The following is a 24,219-nucleotide window of genomic DNA, read 5'->3' as shown; positions in this document are numbered from 1 at the left end:
TCAAAAGATACACAATTACAGCTATAAGATAAATAAGTTATGGGAATGTGATGTATAGCGTGTGACTAAGCTAATACTATATTGTGTGTTTCAAAGTAGGTAAGAAAATACATCTTAACGGTCTCATCTTAAAAAAATTGTAACTATGGTGATGGATATCATTTCCCAATACATCCAGATATACAAGTGTTATGAAGTACAGCTGAAACCAATGTTATGTGAATTATATATCAATTATAATGAATTTGTGGATTAAACGAGCTCCATCCAAACTTCATTTTGTAGACTTGATTTAAACTCATCGCTTACATTTAAAAATATGAAATCTCACTAACAACATACTACAGGGTTCAGACGGACACACAGAAACGGACAGTAAGTCACCTGCACAGGAGACATAGGCTTCCTCCTTTGGATAGCACGAATTGTAATTCCAAGGGTCAGAAGGACACTCCCAGAGAGAGCGATCAGTTTTCCGACACTGGATTAAATCTACCCACCGGGGTCTAGAACCTTCCCTAAAAGCCACCGAAGAGTTGAGGGTTCCACTGTCCCCACAGCCAAGCTGCCCGCAGATGATGGACAAGGTGATGTCTTCCATGGGGCTGCGGCAGACACCGCCCCAGGTCCCGTTGTAGAAAACTTCCAGCCACCCGGCACACTCCTGGTCCTCGCTCACCATCCTGAGGGCCAGGGACTCTGCAATGAAAAGGGGGGACCACGACACAGTGAGCCCTCCACTCAAAGCTCGGGGTTTTCTTCTCTCCCAGAAATTGTGAACACTCATCCCCAACCAGCTGAGGAGATGCCCACTGGGAGACAAGACTGAACTCTGTCTCTCTTTTATGTGACTTTTTCCATATCTGTCTGTCTTTCTACTTCTACCACAGTGATGTAGTGAAATATGAACCAAGAGGAACACCTACCTGGGCACCTGCAGGAGTGGGCAGTGAATCCTGCTTCCTGATAAAACCTCTAAAATCTTTTTTTTTCTTTATTTTCCCACTGTACAGCAAGGGGATAAAGTTATCCTTACATGTGTATGGTTTTTTTTTTTTTTTTGCCCACCCTTTGTTCTGTTGCAACATGAGTATCTAGACGTAGTTCTCAATGCTACTCAGTAGGATCTCCTTGTAAATTTATTCTAAGTTGTGTCTGATAACCCCAAGCTCCCAATCCCTCCCACTCCCTCCCTCTCTCAACAGGCAGCCACAAGTCTATTCTCCAAGTCCATGATTTTCTTTCCTGTGGAGATATTCATTTGTGCTGGATATTAGATTCCAGTTATAAGGGATATCATATGGTATTTGTCTTTGTCTTTCTGGCTCATTTCACTCAGGATGAGATTCTCTAGTTCCATCCATGTTGCTGCAAATGGCATTATGTCATTCTTTTTTATGGCTGAGTAATATTCCATTGTGTATATAAACCACATCTTCCTAATCCAATCATCTGTTGATTGACATTTGGGTTGTTTCCATGTCCTGGCTATTGTGAATAGTGCTGCAATGAACATGCGGGTGCATGTGTCTCTTTTAAGTAAAACCTCTAAAATCTTTGTGAAAGGGATATGGATAGCACACAGTGTGGTAGGTAGAATAATCCCCGGAACCTGTGAAAGTATGACTTGGCCTAGGAGACTTTAATGATGTGATTAAGATAGAACCTTGAGATGTGAGATTAAGCTGAAATATTGTGGACTGACCAGGCGGGGCTGGTCTAATCACATCCTTACACCCACTGTCATAAAAGTGGAATACTCATACTAGCTCTGGTCAGAGGGCACTGTGACAATGAATAATGGTTAGAGATGTGCAACATTGCTGGCCTGGTGATGAATGAAGGAGGCAGTGAGCAAGGAATACAAGCAGTGTCTAGAAGTTTGAAAAGACAAGAAATGAATTCTTCCGCAGAGCCTCAGAAAGGATGCAGCCCTGTTGAAACCTTGATTTTAGCCCAGTGAGATCCCTGTTGGACTCTAATCTACAGAACTGGAAGGCAATAAAAATCTGTTGTTTTAAACCACTATGTAGTAATTTATTACAGAAGCAAATAGAAACTAGTGCAGTGGGTGTAAGATTTTTGTACCAGGCAGGACTGAAGAGTAAGCCTACTTTCAAGTGGAAACTGTAACAAATGGTTCTGCCAGGGGGTATTGCTGATAAACCTCAACTGCTGCAGGAGCAAGTGAAAGCATTCAATCCTTACATCTGCTAGAAAGACAGGCTGCCTGCGAGGTAACTCTCCCTGATGGCTCAGACTCTGACTTCCAGAGCCCCCGCCCCACCCCCAGCCTGTGGACAATTTGTGGCAAGGACCTGAGCAGATGACCCCTGCATCCTCCTTGTGTCTGCAGTCGTGCCGCCCCCAGCCCCCGAAAGGGCACTGCCACACGTGGGACTCCTTTCCTGTGCAGTTCACGTCATCCAGCCAAATGTGGCCTGAGCCCGCCCCAAAGTGAGCAGACCCTGGGGCACTGAGGGCTTCTCCACAGCCTAGCTGTTTGCACACCACGTGCGCATCGTCCAGGTCCCAGCTGTCATCACAGATGGTGCCCCAGGAGCCCTGGTGAAGGATCTCCACTCTCCCTGAGCAGTAACTCCCTCCATCCACCAGGCGCAGCTGTCTGCTGTCTGAGGAGAGAGAGCCAGAAAAACAGGTGGGGCATTTACACAGGGAAGGGGAAGTGTTTTCTGGTCCTATGCGACCCCTGACCCCCACCTGAGCAGTTGGCGGTGCTCTCCTCTGAGGCTGCAGGGCCTGCTGGTTCAGACAGGGAGTCATTGCACTGAGGCAGCACCTGGGTCTGATTTCCTGCAGAAACAGCAATGAACAGAGGGTTGGTGGGGTTGGAGTACAGGACACTGAATTAAACTAAGTAACAACTCAGGGATGGGGTCTGAGATGAAAGCTGTAACATAGCAATAAAATTATTGTAATTTTAGAGTTCACCTTCTCCATGAAGAGTTCTGCTCCTGAAAACGCCACACATTTTTTAAAAGCAGGTTTTACACCAGGAATGATTAAATAAGGGGACTAACACAGCTGGCAAGAAAAGCAACAAAGATGAATTGATGTAAAGCAACTCCTGTAAATTAAAATTACCCAGACTTACTATAATGTTACAATAATTAAGAAAATGTAGTATTGGTGCTAAGATAAACAAATGATACAATGGAATAGAATAGAAGATCTAAAAAAATGACTCAACCATACATGCACTCTGCTTATGACAGAGTTGGCAATGCCTTGGAGAGAAGAGTCTTTTCAGAAAAAGTCTCATCTGGATATCTACATGAAACTTAAACCTTATCTTATAGATAAATAAATTTCAGAAGGAATATATAATTACACGTAAGAAAGAATTAAACTATAAGAACCTTTTGGAGAATGTTTCTATGATCTTGGAGTAGGCAAAGTTCTTTTGAAAGGGATATAAGGGGAGTTCCCGTCGTGGCGCAGTGGTTAACGAATCCGACTAGGAACCATGAGGTTGTGGGTTCGGTCCCTGCCCTTGCTCAGCGGGTTAACGATCCGGCGTTGCCGTGAGCTGTGGTGTAGGTTGCAGACGCGGCTCGGATCCCACGTTGCTGTGGCTCTGGCGTAGGCCGGTGGCTACAGCTCCGATTCAACCCCTAGCCTGGGAACCTCCATATGCCGTGGGAGCGGCCCAAGAAATAGCAACAACAACAACAACAGCAAAAAGACAAAAGACAAAAAAAAAAAAAAAAAAAAAAAAAAGAAAGGGATATAAGAAACACTAAATGTACAGGAAGACGTGGGTAAGTTATATTTCCTTAAGATTAAGAATTTGGCTCATCATAGAACATCATACAATACAGAAAATGAAAATAAAAGGCCAAGGGTTAAACAACACAAAAATAGTAACATATATTTGTGCCAAAAGTCATTGTCACGGTAATTTATAGCATCATATTTGCAATAGTCAAGAACTGGAAACAAACTCAATTCTCTACCATTAGTCAACTGGATCAGGGCATGGTCATGTGATCATTCAAAGGCATATTATCCAGTGACAAAAAATGAATAAAGTGCTGCGACAAACAACATTATGAGTAAATCCTAAACATAATTCTGAGTTGATGAAGTTAGACACAAAAGGAAACACACTGCTTGATTTTATATAGAGTTCAAGAATTGATAAAATAGTCTCATTAGTACAAGTCAGGTAAGTGGTTTTCGTTGGAGAGGAGGGAGGGCATAGTTACTGGAAGGAAGAGTGACTTCTGCAGTGCTCTGAATGTTCTTTTTGTTGCTCTGGGTTGGAATACATGACTGAGGTATACATTTATTGTTTCTACATGGTTTTCTGTGATTATACACAAATAATAATATTTTTTAAATACATTAAACTCAGAACACAACTTGGCCTGAACTTAAGAAGAAATGAGCAATCAGAAGAACCATATATCACCACGACATATCTTATTTTGAAGCCAGTTTTCCAGCACTCTTTGCCCTTAGGGACATTCCCCTCCAGGAGCATCCTGAGTACCAGTTAGCCCTTCCCTCTCTTACCTGAGCAGATCACAGAGGCTGTGTTTCCATGGGCACAGTCAGGAACACCCAGGGCAGTCACAGGGCAATGCCACAAGAAGGACTCAGCCCCAGAACAGCGAAATCGGGCTTTCCACATCTGATCACCTCCCTCTGCTCCCTTGGGGGTGGAGAGGGCGACTCCACAGCCGAGCTGACGACACACAACATTGGCATTGGCCATGGTCCAGTGGGAGGCACAGAGTGTTCTCCATCCTCCAGAAATATTCATCTCCACTCGCCCCGCACACTGAGAGGTGCCATTTCTCATGAGCCGGACTTCCGTGTATGCTGGTGGGAGAAGACGGATTTCAGCAACATCTCAGTTTTCTTACCTGAACTGGGTAGGCAGGGAGGTGAAGTCCTGATACACGTCTCACCTGAACAGACAACTTGAACAGCTCCACTGTGGTGACAAGTGCCTCCTGGACAGGGCACTCTGGGGCAGGACCAGAGCTCAGGCTCGTCCCCCTTACACCTGAACTCTTCAGGCCAGACCTGGTCATCTGACCCTCTGAGGGGCCTCTGACCCAGGACAGACACAGCCTTGCCACATCCCAGCTGTGCACAGATGACGTGGGCAGTGGGGAATGTAAAGTTCCCATCAGACACTGGTGTCCAGTCTTCTCCAGAATGCACTTCTACTCGCCCTGAGCAGGGTCCATTTCCTCCAACCAGATGCACAAATCCTAAGAGAAACAGGCAAACAGCAAAGCCAGGGAGGGTTCATGATCCTGGCTTGGCAGAGGAAAACAATGTGTTACAAGCAAGGGTGTGAAAGGTTTTCTTTTCCAGGGCTGGGGCCTGGAAAGAGAGTTTGTCAGTCATTGTCAGATTTGCATTTTCATAGGAAAGTTTCTAAAGAGAAATCCAGGATTTGCAGGGTCAGTGTGGAATGTCTGATTCCCAAGAATGTATCTTTTGAGGTTGGTGAGGAATGTGAATTCCTCACCCAATGGTCTGGAAACTACAGGGCCCCCCTCCCCCAAAGTGCCCTGTAGTGGGCATTCAAAATTGGGTGCATGGGTATGACGATCTGAACTAACCCAGAGTGAAACAAGTCCGTGGGATTCAAGAGGTTTGAGGTCTATGAGGCAGACAAGGTTAGCCAGCCATCCTGAGATTTCTGAGGCTAGAATTCTGGGCAGCTTTCTCTGGGGAGTCAATGCTTAAGTCACTGAGAATAAGGAACAACACGAGGGATGGATGTGCCAAAGTGTAGGCAGACTTCTGGCTCAAGGGTGGAAATACTGATTTTATAACAATCCACCCTCGTGACATCACTTTTTTTCCTCATCATTTTTGATGGTAAGAAATTCCAAGAGTTTCTTAGGTGAGCTGATTTTGAAAGGAGTTCTCCTCAGATGAGTTTGGATATTAAGAAAGCTCAGAGAGTCATAGGAGAGAAGGGGGCTGGTCCTGGCCATCTTTCTTGAAAGCCTGGGATTTATCAATGAACCTGGGAGAGGGTGAGTTCTCAGCAGCAGTGTGCAAGAGAGCTGAGTTTCTTGTTTACTTCATTCTAGGGGGTTTTGCTTCCAAGAAATGGCTATCTTAGCAAATGCTATGGAGTGACAGTAATTGCGTGTATTTTCTTCCTACCTCTATGCTAACTGCATGTTTCTTTCCTATTTAGGTTCTTGAGAAATAGCCAGCATGCTGCCAAAAAGGAGAGTGAGGAAGAAAGAACAGAAAGCAAACAAGCCAGACACAATTTGGAGTCTTCCAAATTGCAAAAGCTCTGGAATGGATGAAAGACAGAAATATTGGGGGAAAAAAAAACCTGTCCCACAAATTTTTAGTGCATTTTATCCCCTGTGTTGCTACCATTTGCCACCTAATCCTTCTACCCTTTCCCATTTCTCCCACAGCAGACAAGAAAAAACAAACAAACAAACCCTCTTAAGCGCTACAAATGGATCACAAGGGAACTCCAAGAGGGAAGCACTTCTATAGAAGTGGAGTGTGGATGGGGTGTGTGGTAGGTTGAACTGGGAGTGGGTGGAGTATGAACCTGAAGGAAGGAGACCAAGGAAAAGACTTGTGATCATGATTTGGTCTTTCGGGAGCCATATATATAAATACATTTTTGTCTTTTTCTAGGGACACACCTGCAGCATGTGGAGATTCCGAGGCTAAGGATCTAATCAGAGCTGTAGCCGCTGGCTACGCCAGGGACACAGCAATGTGGGATCCGAGCCGCGTCTGCAACCTACACCACAACTCACGGCAATGCCAGATCCTTAACCCACTGAGCAAGGCCAGGGATCGAATCCGCAACCTCATGGTTCCTAGTAGGATTCGTCAACCATTGAGCCATGACGGGAACTCCCGGGAGCCATATTCTGAATAGAGAAAAGATAATTCACTTTGAAAAGAATTAAAACCTCAAATCATAGAGGACCATTTTAAAGATACACTTGACTGATTTCTGAGTGTGCTTATGATTATTATTTATGTGCATGGTGGAATTCTTTCCGATAAAGGACTCTGATTGAGGATTTGGAAAAAATATTCTAACAGAGAAAAATCTGCCACAGACAGCAGGAGGAAACAGAAAAGACACCACAGAAACTGAAGAATGGAAGGATTAGCTTGACCCTTTCTATGAGAATGAAGGGTGAGAGAGAAAACGCTGTGCTTGCCCTTGATTATTTATCCATTTCCATCCCCACAGAGAGGCTCAGGTTAGGACCCCTAGTCTGGTCTGGTTGGAATTTGGTCATAGGCTACTCATTCTAATTAAAGCATTTCTTTTTTTTTTCCTAAACAACCTGTTAGTTTCTGCATTATCTCATGATATTATCAATTTAGAAAGAACAAGAAATATTCCTTGCACACTGTTTTATGTAGCCGGACACATGTCAGACTTTCAAATATATGCTTGATAATCAATAAAGTCTTAGACACATTGGGAAAGAGCCTCCTGAGACAAATTATTATTTTTGATTTTCTACTTTATTTTAAAGTGTCATAGAAAAATTCATGTGTTAACATTGCAAGAAAATTTATGAAATAGGTTGATATGAGAGGATAAGCCATTGAATACAATAAAACCAATCACGTTCTTGTGTAACAGTAGACTAGAGTGGATGCGGTAGAGTATAACTATCTAATGGACTCAAAGACACACATACAAACATAGAAATTTAGTATTTGAAGAAGGTAGTATTTGAAGTCACTACAAAAGGTAGATTATTCAACAAAGAGTACTGAAGAACGGAGGGATTGATTTGAAAATAATGAAATAAATCTTTATTTGCTATCCATCTCAAAAATAAATTTTGTGGTAGATAAATGTGTATATATCAGATTGAGGCATGAGACTTTGAAAGAAAATGATGAATTAGAGATGTTCTTTGAAAAACAGGGTTGACTGTGAAGAAGACACATTCTATGGCTTTCTCATGAAAGTAATTTTTTTCCTCATGTCATTTAACATGACCCCCCCGGATTTCATGTTGACTGACATCGTTTGACTCTGCGATGTAACAGAAATCTTGTCATTGGTCTATGATTTGGGAAGGACTTTCTAGTATCTGCCCAAGACTGGTATTGTTAGTGAGAAGTGTAGTTTTACTAATCCACTAGTTCCACAGATGTTGTCATCTGAGGTAAAGCAGAATCTGGGCTCACCGCGGACGTTACGCGCTTGTTGGGTGACATTTATACACTTATTTATAAGTTTCTGTGCAAATGAGGGCCAAGGAAGTCCTGACTGACATGGAGCTCTTCACTGAGCTCCTCACTGGTTCATCTGAAGAGAGTGAGTGAATTTTTTAGGGTGAAGACTAGGATAGCTCCGGACCAGTTTCTTGTCTTTTTAATGGAAATCAGTCTTGATCGGACCTCAGAGGTGTCAGGATACATTTCTGAATATCTGCCTAAGCAGAGAAAATGGCAGAGGAAAAGCAGTTTTAAAATGGACTACCGAATTTAGAATTAATATGTCTACCCGATGCCACAGAAAGTCCAAAGGACCAAAATAACAAACATTGAAGGTAACCAAAAGCCCCTAAAATTTGAACCCTGTGTCTTGTACCATGGAGAACTAGGGTCACATGTTGGGTCATAGATACGAAGAGATGCAGACACACCATTACTTCAGTCAAAAGGAAGAAGATACCCAGGCCCGCACCAAGCAAAATATGGCCTCTTTCAGGGCTAAGGTCAATAAGTGTTCAGTCTGTAAATGATATTGGAAATGCTTGAGCACTATGCTCTTACTTTAGGCCAGAGAAGATAGAGTCTAGGGAGGTTCTGTCACAAGAGCCATTTGTTCAAGGTCACAGAGTTAGAGACGGAAACCCTTCTGTCTGCTTTGTGCTCTCAGGTCGGGGGTTACTGCCCAGCAGCTCATCTTCCTCCAGGTTTGGTGTTCAGTGTGCACCATGGCCCATTCTCCTTGGTGCTTCACCTCTACTCACTCTTCTCTCACTTGCAAGAGAGACATCAAATTGAGTCATAGGAGGGATCTCAGGGGGCCAGTTCTTCAGGAAAGTACTCTTTCTGCACCTATGCCTGAACCTGGGAAGCCTCCAGTTTTCTATATGTCAGCTTCTGCTTAGGGCTCTCTGGGCCAGAAGAAATAGTCCCTCTTACTGTTATAACTTTGGGGCTCTGTTTTGTCCGGGGACGCGGGAGAGCAAGGGTGACCAGTTTGGTTTTCATCATTTGTCCTCTAGATCACATCCCTATTCCTCTCCCTTTGACCAAGACCGCCTCTTCTGTCCTGCCTGTAGCTATGATGCATATCTGCATCCACACCAACTCTCAGGGCCTCTGACCATCAGCCTCTCCTCCCCTGTATCCTCTGGCTCTTCATCCATCTCTCCAGTTCCTACTATTTTGATTAGCGTAGAACACTGTGTTGCGTGAGTTATAGGAAGTGTCTGTTGCATGTGGTATTTGGCCAATTTCATGTGGTTGTATTAAAGATTAAAAACACCTTTTTAGAATTTGCCTTGTTCCAGGGACTTTGGTAGATGCTGGGAATTTAAATCCCAATAAATCAATATTCGTATCTTTGTGGGGCTTTATGTCTAATGGAGGAGAAAAATGAGTAGACAGTTTCAAGCCCTCTGAAAAGTTTATGAGAGACTTGGGTGGTTGCAGAAAGGGAAACTGCTCCATCAGAGGATTACTTATTTATGTAAATCAACCCCACTTAAGACAAAATGAAAATTGTGATCGGATATATCCTTGTCTTGTCTCCTGTTGTATAAACATCCTGTGTCCCTAGGTACACACAGCATCCTCTATGTCACACCTGGACACACCATGCCACTCAGAGAACCTCATGTCCCTTTGTCAGCTTCCATTGCCATTCCCTCCCTCCTGGGTACTATAAGCTTCCTTCACCTTCTTCAAAAATTATGTTTGTCCTGCTATTTTGTAATGACCTACAACGAAAAATAGCTGACAAAGAGTATATCTACATATATATGTAACTAAATCACTTTGCTATACAGCTGAAACAAATACAACCCTATAATTCAACTATACTTCAATAAAAATATTCTCTTATACCATTAAAGTCATCAGATGTAACTATATAATCTCTTACCATAAAATATAGAAATTAATATTTTATTGCATCCACCATTGACTTATCAGTGCATGGCTAAGTGTTCCTACAAAGTTTTCATCTATAAAGATATTTTAAGAGAAAAAAATGGAGAGATAGTATTTTCCTATTAACAATTTAATGAGAACATATGACTCAGAGCATTTCATCCACAGTTCTCTGGTCCTACCAACCAAAGGACTACAACTATTTATATCAAAATTGTCAAGGAGACTTGCAATTTGGCACAAATCCATAAATTCCTCTCTGATTTGTTTAATAGTATCCTACGTGCCTCCACTCACACTAACCTAATGTAAAATAGTCTCACTACACAATACAGAAACAACTCAACCAAGGAAAGTACATCCATGTCCCTCCCTTCCATAGTCTCACCATGCAAAGGGAATGCTTGTGTTGTGATTCGCAAATGCTTCAGTTTTTCAAAAAACGAATTTTAAAAGAATTATGAAGATTAATTTTAACTGGGATAATAGATTAAACTCTGTCAGGTAAGACCACTGGAGAAGAAAAGAAGAGCAGAGACTTGTAACATGAATGTAAATGAAGCCCATCCGTCACAGGTACTCTGTGCACTCAGGGAGGATGGGTAGATGCCTCAGACCTCTCTAGCCCATCCATCTCCTATTGCTCTGTGATCAGACACAAGCTTCCTTGGAACTTTCCATTGTCTCAATCAATGAACAATGCACAGACCATACCCAAACATATGACTCCTGCATCCTCTCCATGACCGCAGTTGTGCTGCTCCCAGCCCTGGGAAGGGCACTTCCATAAGTGGGACTCCTTTCCCGTGCAGTTCACCTCATCCAGCCAGATGATTCCTGAGCCCACTCCGAATTGAGCATACCCTGGGGCACTGAGGGCTTCTCCACAGTCCAGCTGCCTGCACACCACATTCGCATCGTTCAAGTCCCAGTTGTCATCACAGACGGTGCCCCAGGAGCCCTGGTGAAGGATCTCCACTCTCCCTGCACAGGGACTGTCTCCATCCACCAGGCGGAGCTGATTGCTGTCTGAGGAGAGAGTCAGGACAATGTGACATTTTCAAAGGGAATAAGGGTTTTCTGGTCCTTTGCGATCCCTACCTGAACAGTTGGAGGCACTCTCCTCCGAGGCTGCAGAGCCTGCTGGTTCAGACAGGGAGTCATTGCACTGAGGCAGCACCTGGCTCTAGTTTCTTATGGCAGTGATAAGAGAATAATAGTGTTGAAAAATAGGGAAAAAAGGAAAATTTAAATTGAAAATACTCTAGCGAGTAGTGTGAGACAGGAGGTATAGCCCAGGTCATATGAGTTAACCTCTGGTTTGTAGAGTTCTTCATAGCATTTGAGAAAGATACACAGGAAATGTTAGCCTCTCTACCCTGAGCAGGTATATCAGTTCAGAGTCATAGCAAAGGGCTGGCAGCTGGATGGATTTTTTTATACCCCACACACACTTTGCTGCCATTGACCTGAGAGTTAAAAGGATTAGATTAAAAGGAATGGAGTGAGGAACTGGTCTCGTCAGAAGCCTCGGCTAGCAGCCATGAATCCTCTACTACTTAGAATCGTTCTTGGTATAGTCATTCCAAACTAAGAAACATACCATGATATGCCATGGTTTGCCTCAGAATCCTTCACTTACAGTTCACAGCTTCAGACTCCAGATCTGGATTCTTAGTTTCAAAAAATATAATCTCTTTAAGCAGATTGTGGAAACTTGCATGAGAGAGGAGGTAAAATATTGATTGGAACTGGCCAAATTCCACTGGAACTCCTAGAATGGCACTTCTTTTCCCAAATAAATCTCATCTCAACTTGGATTTTGTGTCAGGAGTCACTGTTGTTCAACATGTAGAGTGATTTAGTCTTTAGAGGGAAAACATCATGTATTTCTAACCCCACCACAGGGAAGAAATAAGTTATATTCCTGGTCCGAAAGCACATGAAGAAACAATTTTGACAGACTCAGTGTATTATTCTCTCCTTTTGTATGTAAAAAGTGATGTAAAGAAAGATTAAATAATGTGTAATGATGTTGCACTTTAAGTAAATGATGAAGTAAAGAAGAAAACCTAACATTTTCTACCTCCATGAAGAATGGTTGCTGTCTACAGCTTAAAGCCTGGAAAATGTTTTTCAAAGAAGTAAATTTATTAGACATTTGTGAACATAACACAGACTAAATATGCTGAAATTCGGAAGAGTGAGACCATGAAACATGTTTCAATGTTAGCCAAGGATCCACAACTACTTTTTCTCTGTGGGAATTTCACAATTTGGTACATGGCTTAGAATTTGGGCTCAGGCAAGCAGAGGACTCCTGTCTGGACAGAGAGGTCAGTGTAACTTTGAGGGTTACCTGGTGCTAGAGTGAAAAAATTCAAGAATCGAAGGCTACTCTCATATAACAAGTTTTCTCCTCAAATATTTGCCCAGTATATGAGCTGTGAAGGGCAGGAGGACAAAGAACTATGTAAAAATTTTGGAAAGTAGAGTAGATATTCCCTCATTCTCTTAAGTGCTGAGCTACCAAAACTTCCAAACTATCAATTCAAAGCCCTGAAAGCCCATGGCGTAGAAACAGAAGAATGGAAGGCACATGGAGTGTTACCGAAACTGCAATCTGAACTGGTCACAACTCTGTTCTAGGTTGTATACAGATATTTGGGTGATCTGCAACCTTTCTCCCACCTGCCTAGCAGAACAAAAGGTGAATCCTTTCAGGTGTTAGAAAATATATGTGGAGGGCATTCCCTTGGGGTGCAACAGGTTAAGGATCCAGCATTGTCTCAGGTTGCTACTGTGGCACAAGTTTAATCCCTGTTCCAGGAACTTCCACATGCTGTTGGCATAGCCAGAGAGATAGAGAGAATGTATCTGGAATTTCTTTTTTTTCATATATAATTTCTAGCATTCAATAAAAATTACATGGCGTATAAAGAGGTAATGTAATGTCAAATAAACAAAGTGAGAAAAAGATGAGAGAAAGCAGAGGCACACATGATAGAGATGCTGAATTTGGCAGATAAAGATTTTAACTATGATCAGTATAATTAGGAAAAAAAGATGGAAGCGGAGAATAAACAGGTGAAAAGACGAAAAAAATTAACAAAAAATTGTAAATATATAAAATATATGAAAGGAACAATTGCCCACTGAAAATAAAATGTCTACAATGAAAAACTGAATGAATAGATTTAAAAGCATTTTATTTTATTTTATTTTTATTTTTATTTTTTTTTGCTATTTCTTGGGCCGCTTCCGTGGCATATGGAGATTCCCCGGCTACAGGTCTAATCGGAGCTGTAGCCACCAGCCTACGCCAGAGCCACAGCAACACGGGATCCGAGCCGCATCTGCAACCTACACCAGAGCTCACGGCAATGCTGAATCGTTAACCCACTGAGCAAGGGCAGGGACTGAACCCACAACCTCATGGTTCCTAGTCGGATTCGTTAACCACTGCGCCATGTGGGGAACTCCTAAAAGCATCTTAGATACAATCGACACAGAATTAATGACTTAGAGGTATCCTACAAAGGAGAGGTGAGAAAGAGAAGAAAGATAAGGAAGAGAAGATAAATAAAGATAGGAGTTCCCACCTTGGCACACTTGGTTGAGGATCCCACTGCAGCAGCTCTGGTTGCTATGGAGGTGCTGGATCGATCCCTGGCCAGGCACAGTGGGTTAAGGATCTAGTGTTGCCTCAGCTGTGGTGCAGGTCAGAGCTGAGGCTCAGATTTGACCCCTGGTCTGGGAACTCCCATATGCCACAGGTGTGGAGAAAAAAAAAAAAAAAAGAAAGAAAGAAAGGATAAACGGAGACAGAGCAGAAGAAGTACTGTTTGAAGATACAATGCTAGAGAATTTTAAAAAATGGATGGAAGGGTGTGAAAAGTCCCACACCTAGTAAAGCTGATGAAAATCAAAAAAGAAAAGGAAAATCTGGAATACTAACAGCTTGTTTAATACAAAAGAATACTCAGAAGAAGAGAAAAAGAGAACATAATGCAGATGGGTCAATTAAAAGTAAAGTGTAGATACTAGCCCAACAGTATCAGTATTGTATTTACAGGAAGTGGATTAGATACTTCAAATAAAAGCCCATGTAGATAAAGCAACAAAATTCACCTAAATACTCCTTGCAGGATACTCAGTGCCTATATGAGGATAAAGAAAGTTTGAAAGTAAAATGATGGAAGACAATGTATGTACTATGTAAACACTAATCTTTAGAAAACTGTATCAATGTCACAGAAAGTATACTTTAAGGCAAGACACCCCAATTGAGTTAACGAGAGAATTTTCATGATTATAATGGGATAAATCCTTAATAAAAAATATTATAGATATCAAAATCCAAGAAAGATATCAGAACATAGCTTTGAGGAGTTCCCGTTGTGGCTCAGTGGGTTAAGGACCTGAGGTCGTCTCCACGAGGATGAGGATGTGGATTCGGTCCCTGGCCTCACTCACTGGGTTAAGGATCTGGCATTGGTGCAAGCTGTGGTGGAGGTCACAGATGCACCTCAGATCCCATGTTGCCATGACTGTGGTGTATGCCTGCAGCTGCAGCTCCAATTCAACCCCTAGCCTGGGAACTATGCAGCGGGTGTAGCGGTAAAAAGAAGATAAGGAAAAACAAATCATAGCTTTGAAATATACTTGGAAGAGTGAAAAGAAGAAATAGACAAAAATCACTATTAAAATGGGGAACTTTAACACATCTGATAGCATGCTGACAAAGCATACAGAAAAGAAGGAAGAATGAAGGAGATATAAAACAATACAGCATATGTAGAACAGTGCACCCAACAGTGAAAGAATTCACATTATTGTAAATGCACTAGGAGCACCTAGCAAAAATGACCATAGGCAGCTCCCGTCATAGCTCAGGGGTTAACAAACCCGACTAGGATCCATGAGGATGCGGGTTTGATCCCTGGCTTCGCTCAGTGGGTTAAGGATCCAGCATTGTTGTGAGCTGTGGTATAGGTCACAGATGCAGCTCAGATCTGGCATTGCTGTGGCTATGGCATAGGCTCGCGGCTATAGCTCCAATTCGACCCCAAGCCTGGGAACCTGCATATGCCGCGGTTGTGGCCCTAAAAAGACAAAAGACCAAAAAATAATAATAATGAGCATATGATAAAAACTTTCAGAGAAATGAATTCATACAGAGTATTTACTCTGACCACAGTGGAATAAAAATAATAATTAATAAATAAATATAGGGCAGCCATCCCTATTTGGAAAAGTTAAGAAACATCCTTCCAAAACAGTACCTCGATCTGGAATAAAATTTAAAAATTAGAAAATATTGTAAAGAATGATAATAAAGATGTGGTATATAACTAAATTCTTCTAGTGAAGCTAAAGTAGTGCCTAAGGGAAATTTATACCCTAGACTTAGAAAAGAGGGAAGACTGAAAATGAAAAATTGTAAGCTTCCGTTTAAGAAACTAGGAGATGAGAGAATAAAGCCTAGAGGACATAGAGAGTTGAGATTAATAAAGAAAACCCAAATTAGTGAAAAAGAAAGTAAGCATAAGATAGGGAAAATAGAGGAAAAACTTTCAAATGTGGCTCATTGAAAATTGATAAACACTGAGCAATACTAATCAGGAATGAGAGAAAAATGAAGTTAACATATCAAGAATGAAAAGAGACAGCACTATAAGTCATACAGGTCTTTGGTAATAATTTTACTGAGATGCAATTTACACACTTAATGGGGATAAATAGTCAGAAGAGTGTCAATTTCTCCACGACCTTGCCAATACTGGCTTTGAATCTAAGCCACTCTGATAGGTGTGAGGTAAGAGCTGACTGTGGTTTTGATTCACATTTCCCTGATGATTAGCAATGTCAAGCATTTTGTCATATACTTGTTGGGCATTTGTGTGTGTTCTTTGGGGAAATGTCTACTCAAGTCCTTGACCAACTTTTTAATTGGGTTGTCAAGTTGTTATGTTTTTGATTTTGTTTTTTTTCATCTTGAGTTGAAGGATCTCTTTATATATTTTGGAAATAATCTGTTTATATGACTTGCTGCAAATTGCCTTTTCACTCTATTGATGTGTCCTCTGCTCTGCAGAAGGTTTTAAGTTTGATATATTTGCATTTGTCTATTTTATTTTTGCTTTTTTGCCTATTCTTGTGTCCCACCCATGAAATCATGAAACAATGTATTTTCATTTTATGATGGAACTGAGGTATCACATATCTAAAATGTAATTTCTATCTGCTAATGTATCACCCCATCACACAGAGTAAAATAAATTCAGATACAGCAGTGTTTTACATAGTCTTTAGTGGAACTATAAAATTATTTGCAGAAAACAAAACAGGATTAAAAGTTATTTGGGGGTGACCACATCACACCAGTCAGAATGGCCATCACTAAGAAGTCCACAAACAACAAATGCTGGAGGGGGTGTGGAGAAAAGGCAACCCTCCTGCACTGTTGGTGGGAATGTAATTTGGTACAACCACTATGGAAAACAGTACAGAAGTAACTCAGAAAACTATACATAGAACTACCACATGACCCAGCAATCCCACTCTTGGGCATATATGCGGATAAAACTTTCCTTGAAAAAGACACATGCACCTGCATGTTCATTACAGCACTATTCACAATAGCTGAGACCTGGAAACAACCCAAATGTCCAGTGACAGAAGATTGGATTAGGAAGATGTGGTATATATACACAATGGAATACTACTCAGTCAAAAAAAGAAAAAATAGGAATTCCCACAACCTCATGGTTCCTAGTCAGATTTGTAAACCACTGAGCCATGACAGGAACTCCCAATAATACTTTTTAAATTCAGTTAATGTTGCTGAGAATGAAAGCTATTGAAACTATTCTGATGGATAACTAGGGAATATATGTAAAGAGAATCCTTTAGAATGGTTATCTTGAAAAAAGAATAGTGGATTTTCTATTAGATTAATGCTGATGTTCATAAAATTTTTATCACAGCATTGTAATTGAAAACATTAATATAAGGAAATATGATTAGATAAATTATGATTCAGTAACAGAGTATGGCTGAAAGGCAGGCAACCATACAAATGACATAGAAGATGTCTTAACAGGGCAAAAAGAAATTTTGAATACATTTTTAATTTTGAAAGTGGATATAAAATGGTGTACAGGAACTTTATGATTCAACTGAGAGAGAGAGAGAGTTTCTATGCGTGTGTGTGTGTGTGTGTAGAGACTGAGCTTTAAAGCAAAGTCTTTAGAAAAAAATCTAAAGTGAGCTAGCAAGCTGTAAGATTCTAGAAAATTGTCCATTTCTTCCAGATTGTCAAACTTGTTGCCATACAGTTGCTCATAGTATTCTCTTATGGTTTTTTGTATTTCTGCTGTATCCGTTGTGATTTCTCCTTTTTCATTTATAATTTTGGTGATTTGGGTTCTTTCTCTCCTCTTTTTAGTGAGTCTGGCCAGGGGTTTGTCAATTTTGTTCACCTTTTCAAAGAACCAGCTCTTGGTTTTATTAATTTTCTCTATTGTTTTTTGAGTCTCTATTTTATTGATTTCTTCTTTGATCTTTATAATTTCCTTCCTTCTGCTGACTTTAGGACTTTTTTGTTCTTCTTTTTCTAATTCGTTTAGGTGGAGGGTTAAGTTGTCAATTTGGGATCTTTCTTCTTTTTTGAGAAAGGCCTGGATTGCTATAAATTTCCCTCTGAGCACTGCTTTCGCAGCATCCCATAGGTTTTGAGAGGTTGTGTCTTCATTATCATTTGTTTCAAGGTAGTTTTTAATTTCCTTCTTGATTTCCTCACTGACCCATTGGTTTTTTAGTAGCATGTTGTTTAGTCTCCATGGAGTAGGTTTTTTCTCTTTGCTTTTCCCATGGTTGATTTCTAATTTCATGGCATTGTGGTCAGAGAAGATACTTGAGATAATTTCTACGCTCCTAAATTTATTGAGATTCGCTTTGTGTCCCAATATGTGGTCGATTCTTGAGAATGTTCCATGAGCATTTGAGAAGAATGTGTATTCTGCTTTTTTTGGATGTAGTGTCCTGAAGATATCAATTCAGTCTAACTTTTCTATTGTTTCCTTTAGGATCTCTGCTGTTTTATTGGTTTTCTGTCTAGAGGATCTGTCCATTGATGTGAGGGGGGTATTTAGGTCTCCTACTATGATTGTATTCTCATCAATATCTCCCTTTATGTCTGTTAATATTTGTTGTGTGTATCTGGGTGCTCCTGTATTTGGGGCATATATGTTGACAATAGTAACATCCTCTCCTTGGATGGATCCCTTAATCATTAAATAGTGTCCTTCTTTGTCTTTCTTTATGCCTTTTGTTTTAAAGTTTATTTTGTCTGATATGAGCATTGCGACTCCTGCTTTTCTGTCATGTCTATTGGCGTGAAATATTTTTCCCCACCCTTTCACTTTCAATCTATATGTATCTTTTGTCCTAAGGTGAGTTTCTTGTAGGCAGCATATTGAAGGTTTTTGCCTTTTTATCCACTCAGCCACTCTGTGTCTTTTGATTGGGGCATTCAGTCCATTGACATTTAAGGTGATAATTGATAGATGATTATTTATTGCCATTTGAACCTCGTGTTCCAGTTGATTCTATGGTTCTCCATTTTTTTTTTTTTTTTTGGTTGGATGGTCTCCTGTTATTATCCTCCTGTTATTATCTGCTTGAGTGGGTTTTTTTTTTCATTTTTTGCAAATGCAATATTTGGTTTTGGCTTGTGATTGCCCTGTTTTTTAAGTATGCTAACCCCTTCCCATAAATGTGTGTTTTAGCCTGATGGTCCTGTAAGTTCAAACACTTCATTACTATATTAAAATTAAGAAGAGAGACATACATATAAACAAAAAGGGTTATTTACCTCCTGACATCCCTTGCCCACATTTTATGGTTTTGATGACTCTTTTTTATTTTTTTCTTTTTAATTTTATTTTGTTTGAAGCATGTTCATGATGAAGTCTGTATGCTGGCTTATTTGAGTGACTTCTCTCTGATTGCAGTTTCCTCAAGCAGAAACAGACCAACTGAACAGACCGATCACTAGAAATGAAATTGAAGAGGTCATAAAATCACTCCCTACAAATAAAAGTCCAGGACCAGATGGCTTCACAGGTGAATTTTATCAAACATATAAAGAGGAATTGGTGCCCATCCTCCTTAAACTCTTTCAAAAGGTTGAAGAAGAAGGAATACTCCCAAAGACATTCTATGAGGCCACCATCACCCTCATTCCAAAACCAGACAGAGATACCACCAAAAAAGAAAACTATCGCCCAATATCATTGATGAATATAGATGCAAAAATTCTCAACAAAATCTTAGCCAACCGAATCCAACAACATATCAAAAAAATTATACACCATGACCAGGTTGGGTTCATCCCAGGTTCACAAGGATGGTTCAACATACGCAAATCAATCAGCATCATACACCACATTAACAAAAAAAAAGGTCAAAAATCATATGATCATCTCAATAGACGCAGAAAAAGCATTTGACAAAGTTCAACATCCATTCATGATCAAGACCCTCGCCAAAGTGGGTATAGAGGGAACATTCCTGAATATAATCAAAGCCATTTATGATAAACCCACAGCAAATATAATCCTCAATGGGGAAAAACTGAAAGCCTTCTCACTCAAATCTGGAACAAGACAGGGATGCCCACTCTCACCATTGCTCTTCAACATGGTTTTGGAAGTCTTAGCCACAGCAATTAGACAAACAAAAGAAATAAAAGGCATCCATATAGGAAGAGAAGAGATCAAACTGTCACTGTATGCAGATGATATGATACTATACCTAGAAAACCCTAAGGACTCAACCCCAAAACTCCTTGAACTGATTAATAAATTCAGCAAAGTGGCAGGATATAAGATTAACATTCAGAAGTCAGTTGCATTTCTGTATACCAGCAATGAAACTTTAGAAAAGGAATACAAAAATACGATACCTTTTAAAATTGCACCTCACAAAATCAAATACCTCGGAATACACCTGACCAAAGAGGTAAAGGACCTATATGCCGAGAACTATAAAACTTTAATCAAAGAAATCAAAGAAGATGTAAAGAAATGGAAAGATATTCCATGTTCCTGGATTGGAAAAATCAATATTGTGAAAATGGCCATCCTACCCAAAGCAATCTACAGATTCAATGCAATCCCTATCAAATTACCCATGACATTGTTCACAGAACTAGAACAAACAATCCAAACATTTATATGGAACCACAAAAGACCCAGAATCGCCAAAGCAATCCTGAGAAACAAAAACCAAGCAGGAGGCATAACTCTCCCAGACTTCAAGAAATACTACAAAGCCACAGTCATCAAAACAGTGTGGTACTGGTATCAAAACAGACAGACAGACCAATGGAACAGAATAGAGAATCCGGAAATAAACCCTGACACCTATGGTCAATTAATCTTTGACAAGGGAGGCAGGAACATCAAATGGGAAAAGGAAAGTCTATTCAGCAAGCATTGCTGGGAAACCTGGACAGCTGTAAGCAAAGCAATGAAACTAGAACACACCCTCATACCATGCACAAAAATAAACTCCAAATGGCTGAAAGACTTAAATATAAGACAGGACACCATCAAACTCCTAGAAGAAAACACAGGCAAAACACTCTCTGACATCAACATCATGAATATTTTCTCAGGTCTGTCTCCCAAAGCAATAGAAATTAGAGCAAAAACAAACCCATGGGACCTCATCAAACTGAAAAGCTTTTGCACAGCAAAGGAAACCCAAAAGAAAACAAAAAGACAACTTACAGAATGGGAGAAAATAGTTTCAAATGATGCAACTGACAAGGGCTTAATCTCTAGAATATACAAGCAACTTATACAACTCAACAGCAAAAAAGCCAATCAATCAATGGAAAAATGGGCAAAAGACCTGAATAGACATTTCTCCAAGGAAGATATACAGATGGCCAACAAACACATGAAAAAATGCTCAACATCGCTGATTATAAGAGAAATGCAAATCAAAACTACCATGAGATACCACCTCACACCAGTCAGAATGGCCATCATTAATAAATCCACAAATAACAAGTGCTGGAGGGGCTGTGGAGAAAAGGGAACCCTCCTGCACTGCTGGTGGGAATGTAAACTGGTACAGCCACTATGGAGGACAGTTTGGAGATACCTTAGAAATCTATACATAGAACTTCCATATGACCCTGCAATCCCACTCTTGGGCATCTATCCGGACAAAGCTCTACTTAAAAGAGACACATGCACCCGCATGTTCATTGCAGCACTAGTCACAATAGTCAAGACATGGAAACAACCGAAACGTCCATCAACAGATGATTGGATTCGGAAGAGGTGGTGTATATACACAATGGAATACTACTCAGCCATAAAAAAGGATGACATAATGCCATTTGCAGCAACATGGATGGAACTAGAGAATCTCATCCTGAGTGAAATGAGTCAGAAAGACAAAGACAAATACCATATGATATCACTTATAACTGGAATCTAATATCCAGCACAAATGAACATCTCCTCAGAAAAGAAAATCATGGACTTGGAGAAGAGACTTGTGGTTGCCTGATGGGAGAGGGAGGGAGTGGGAGGGATCGGGAGCTTGGGCTTATCAGACACAACCTAGAATAGATTTATAAGGAGATCCTGCTGAATAGCATTGAGAACTATGTCTAGATACTCATGTTGCAACAGAAGAAAGGGTGGGGGAAAAAACTGTAACTGCAATGTATACATCTAAGGATGACCTGACCCCCTTGCTGTACAGTGGGAAAATAATAAAAAAAATAAAAAATAAAAAATAAAGTGAGCTAGCAGATCCTGACCTCCTGTAGAGGCTCTGTGACATGTGTCAGGCTCAGGAAATATTTAATGCTGTTTGGAACCATCATACCAAGGTTGAAATTGCCAAGATAAGGCAAACTCATGTGAACTGAATGCCTTAGTATGTAAATTAGTGCTTTAACGATAAGATCCTACAAAAAGTTCTCTCTGAGGAAACGTTATGCTTGAGGGAGGTGAGCTTTATTCTCAGCCTAAGGAGAAATTTATCCACTTCTCCCATGGCTAGAGAGCCCCAAATTTAATCAGAGCACCAATGTTATATTTCATCTTGAGAGTCCACCTCTATCCATAAGAGCCTGCACAGCCTGAAAAAGGATAGCCATCATTATAATATGGCCTACACCCAAGGAATTGGAAGTTTGAAGAAATTTAACACGGGAGTGAGGAGTAGAACTTCTTGCTCCTGTTGGGAGGAACAGAATTTCCTGAAGAAGAGAGACAGAGATTTCTGACTGGGGAGGCTTGAGATAGGGAGGGAACATGGGATAAGGAAGGGATGAAGAGGTGAGGAGCTCTGCTAAAGCAGCCAGGACCAAGGTTCATACCTAGAAGAGCTGAACTTCCAGGCATGTGGCTAGAGCATCCTAATTTCAGGAGCTCAAAGCTGATATCTTGGACTCCTCTGAGTCAGGGGCCCAGTGGAGACCAAGTTTCATACAGAGTCCGTGGGAATGACAAGGGAGAAAATTCACCCAAAGGACATTCACAAGCACAGGGTTCTTCCTAAGCAACTGATGCTTTTAAGATGTCATGGAGCGAGCTTGAGTTCCCCACTGGGAAAGAGAAAATTGACCAAAAGAGGCACATCCTCAAATCTCTAAAGCTAAATCCCTCTTCTGCATTCAATGCTAATATCAATCCACTTATGACAACTACATTTGGCATTAGTTTTCTTTCTGTTGCCCAGTGGAGTTGGAAGACCATTTATACAAGAGGTAGAGAGAGAAAACATCACAGGCAGGAAGATGGAGGTCTGCCAAGAACTCAGGGCTGGAGAAAGACTGCAGAAGCAGAAAAAAAGTCTGAGCTGAGGGTTTGTGGGGAATAAAGAGAAGCTCAAAGTGAGACATAGATTGAAGGCGCAGAGTAACCCGGGAAGGTGTAATTATAGATTATGTCGGGAGGGCTTTCCTCATAGAAAGGAAAGTTTCCGTATCTGCCCTCATCAAATGTACATTCACACATATCATCATTCTCATTACCACCACCAACACCAAATCCAGCAGTGTGGCTTAATCTACCAGTCTGAGGGTGTCAGTTCTATGGACTCCTATCTAAAAGATTGACGTCCGCCGGACAGATATATTTTTTTACACTTTTAGCCTTCATACATTCCCCCCCCACACACCAGTCTTGAAATAATACATATACATGCACACACACACACACACACACACACACACACACATACACGATCCATAAGCTAAGACCAGAAATAACTAAAATACCCATGGAGAGCATACAATATGGAGTGCAGGAAGGGTAAATCAGAAACCCAGCCTGAACAGGTTCCTCAGCCACAATCCATGATAGGAAAACCGGGAAGTGATCATTTTCTGAGCTGTTAGGTGTTGACCGGGAAGGGCGAAAACACTGACACCGGTCAATTGGAGAATAAAATTTATCTCTCTGCAACATCTTACTGCTTAACTTGAAAAACAAAGCCCCATGAGGGGAAAAATCAACATTCACTGTATCTAAGGATCACATTTGGTCAAAACCTATGGTCCATAGAGAGGTGTGGTCTTTACAACACAGGGATCCTTCCCTCCAGAATCTTATGGCTAATCCAGTATCTCAGCTGATCTTGAGGATGCTTACCTTGAGCACTCGACAAGACACCGAGGAGGAGAAAAACAAGTCCTTGGAGAAAGCACTGCATGTTCACGGTCGTGCCGACCCTCTTGTCTTTGGGCAAGAGCCTCAGTTTCCTCAAACCACACAAAGAATCCTCCAGGCCCTTAATGGAGTCTCTTATGCAGGAAGGGGATTATATAGACCCATCCTCTGACATTGCCACCTTCCGAGCCAATAGAAACCCTCTTTAACATCTTCCGTGCCATCAGATACTATAGAAAAGGAAACTTTCTGAAGTTCAAATACCAATTAGATGCTGAATCTTAAATTTATCTCCTTATATGAGATACAAGGGTTTCTGACGTCAGGTTTCATTCTACCCCTAAAACTGATACAGAAAAGCCATATTGAAAAAAAAAAATAC

General features: G+C 40.8%; 1 protein-coding gene across 1 annotated transcript in view; it reads right to left on the bottom strand.

The window, feature by feature from the left end:
- Positions 1–23,964, bottom strand: part of LOC110257980 (antigen WC1.1-like) — a 29,300-nt gene extending 5,336 nt beyond the window's left edge. Inside the window, exons 1-7 of the mRNA XM_084956802.1 lie at positions 23,820–23,964; positions 10,846–11,160; positions 4,938–5,246; positions 4,540–4,848; positions 2,722–2,814; positions 2,319–2,633; positions 385–699 (exon numbers count right to left, since the gene is read on the bottom strand). Coding sequence (XP_084812928.1) covers positions 385–699; positions 2,319–2,633; positions 2,722–2,814; positions 4,540–4,848; positions 4,938–5,246; positions 10,846–11,160; positions 23,820–23,880 — 1,717 coding nt within the window. The 5' untranslated portion in view covers positions 23,881–23,964. The remainder of the gene's footprint in view (positions 1–384; positions 700–2,318; positions 2,634–2,721; positions 2,815–4,539; positions 4,849–4,937; positions 5,247–10,845; positions 11,161–23,819) is intronic.
- Positions 23,965–24,219: the final 255 nt, after the last annotated feature.

This window comes from Sus scrofa, chromosome 5 (assembly GCF_054392235.1).
Source record: "Sus scrofa isolate SSC_HxYL_T2T_F1_AM1 chromosome 5, Sscrofa_HxYL_maternal_Yorkshire_Landrace_v2.0, whole genome shotgun sequence".
NCBI classification, from domain to species: domain Eukaryota; kingdom Metazoa; phylum Chordata; class Mammalia; order Artiodactyla; family Suidae; genus Sus; species Sus scrofa.
Note: the sequence above shows the minus strand (reverse complement) of the source record. Positions and strands in the feature narration are given on the sequence as shown.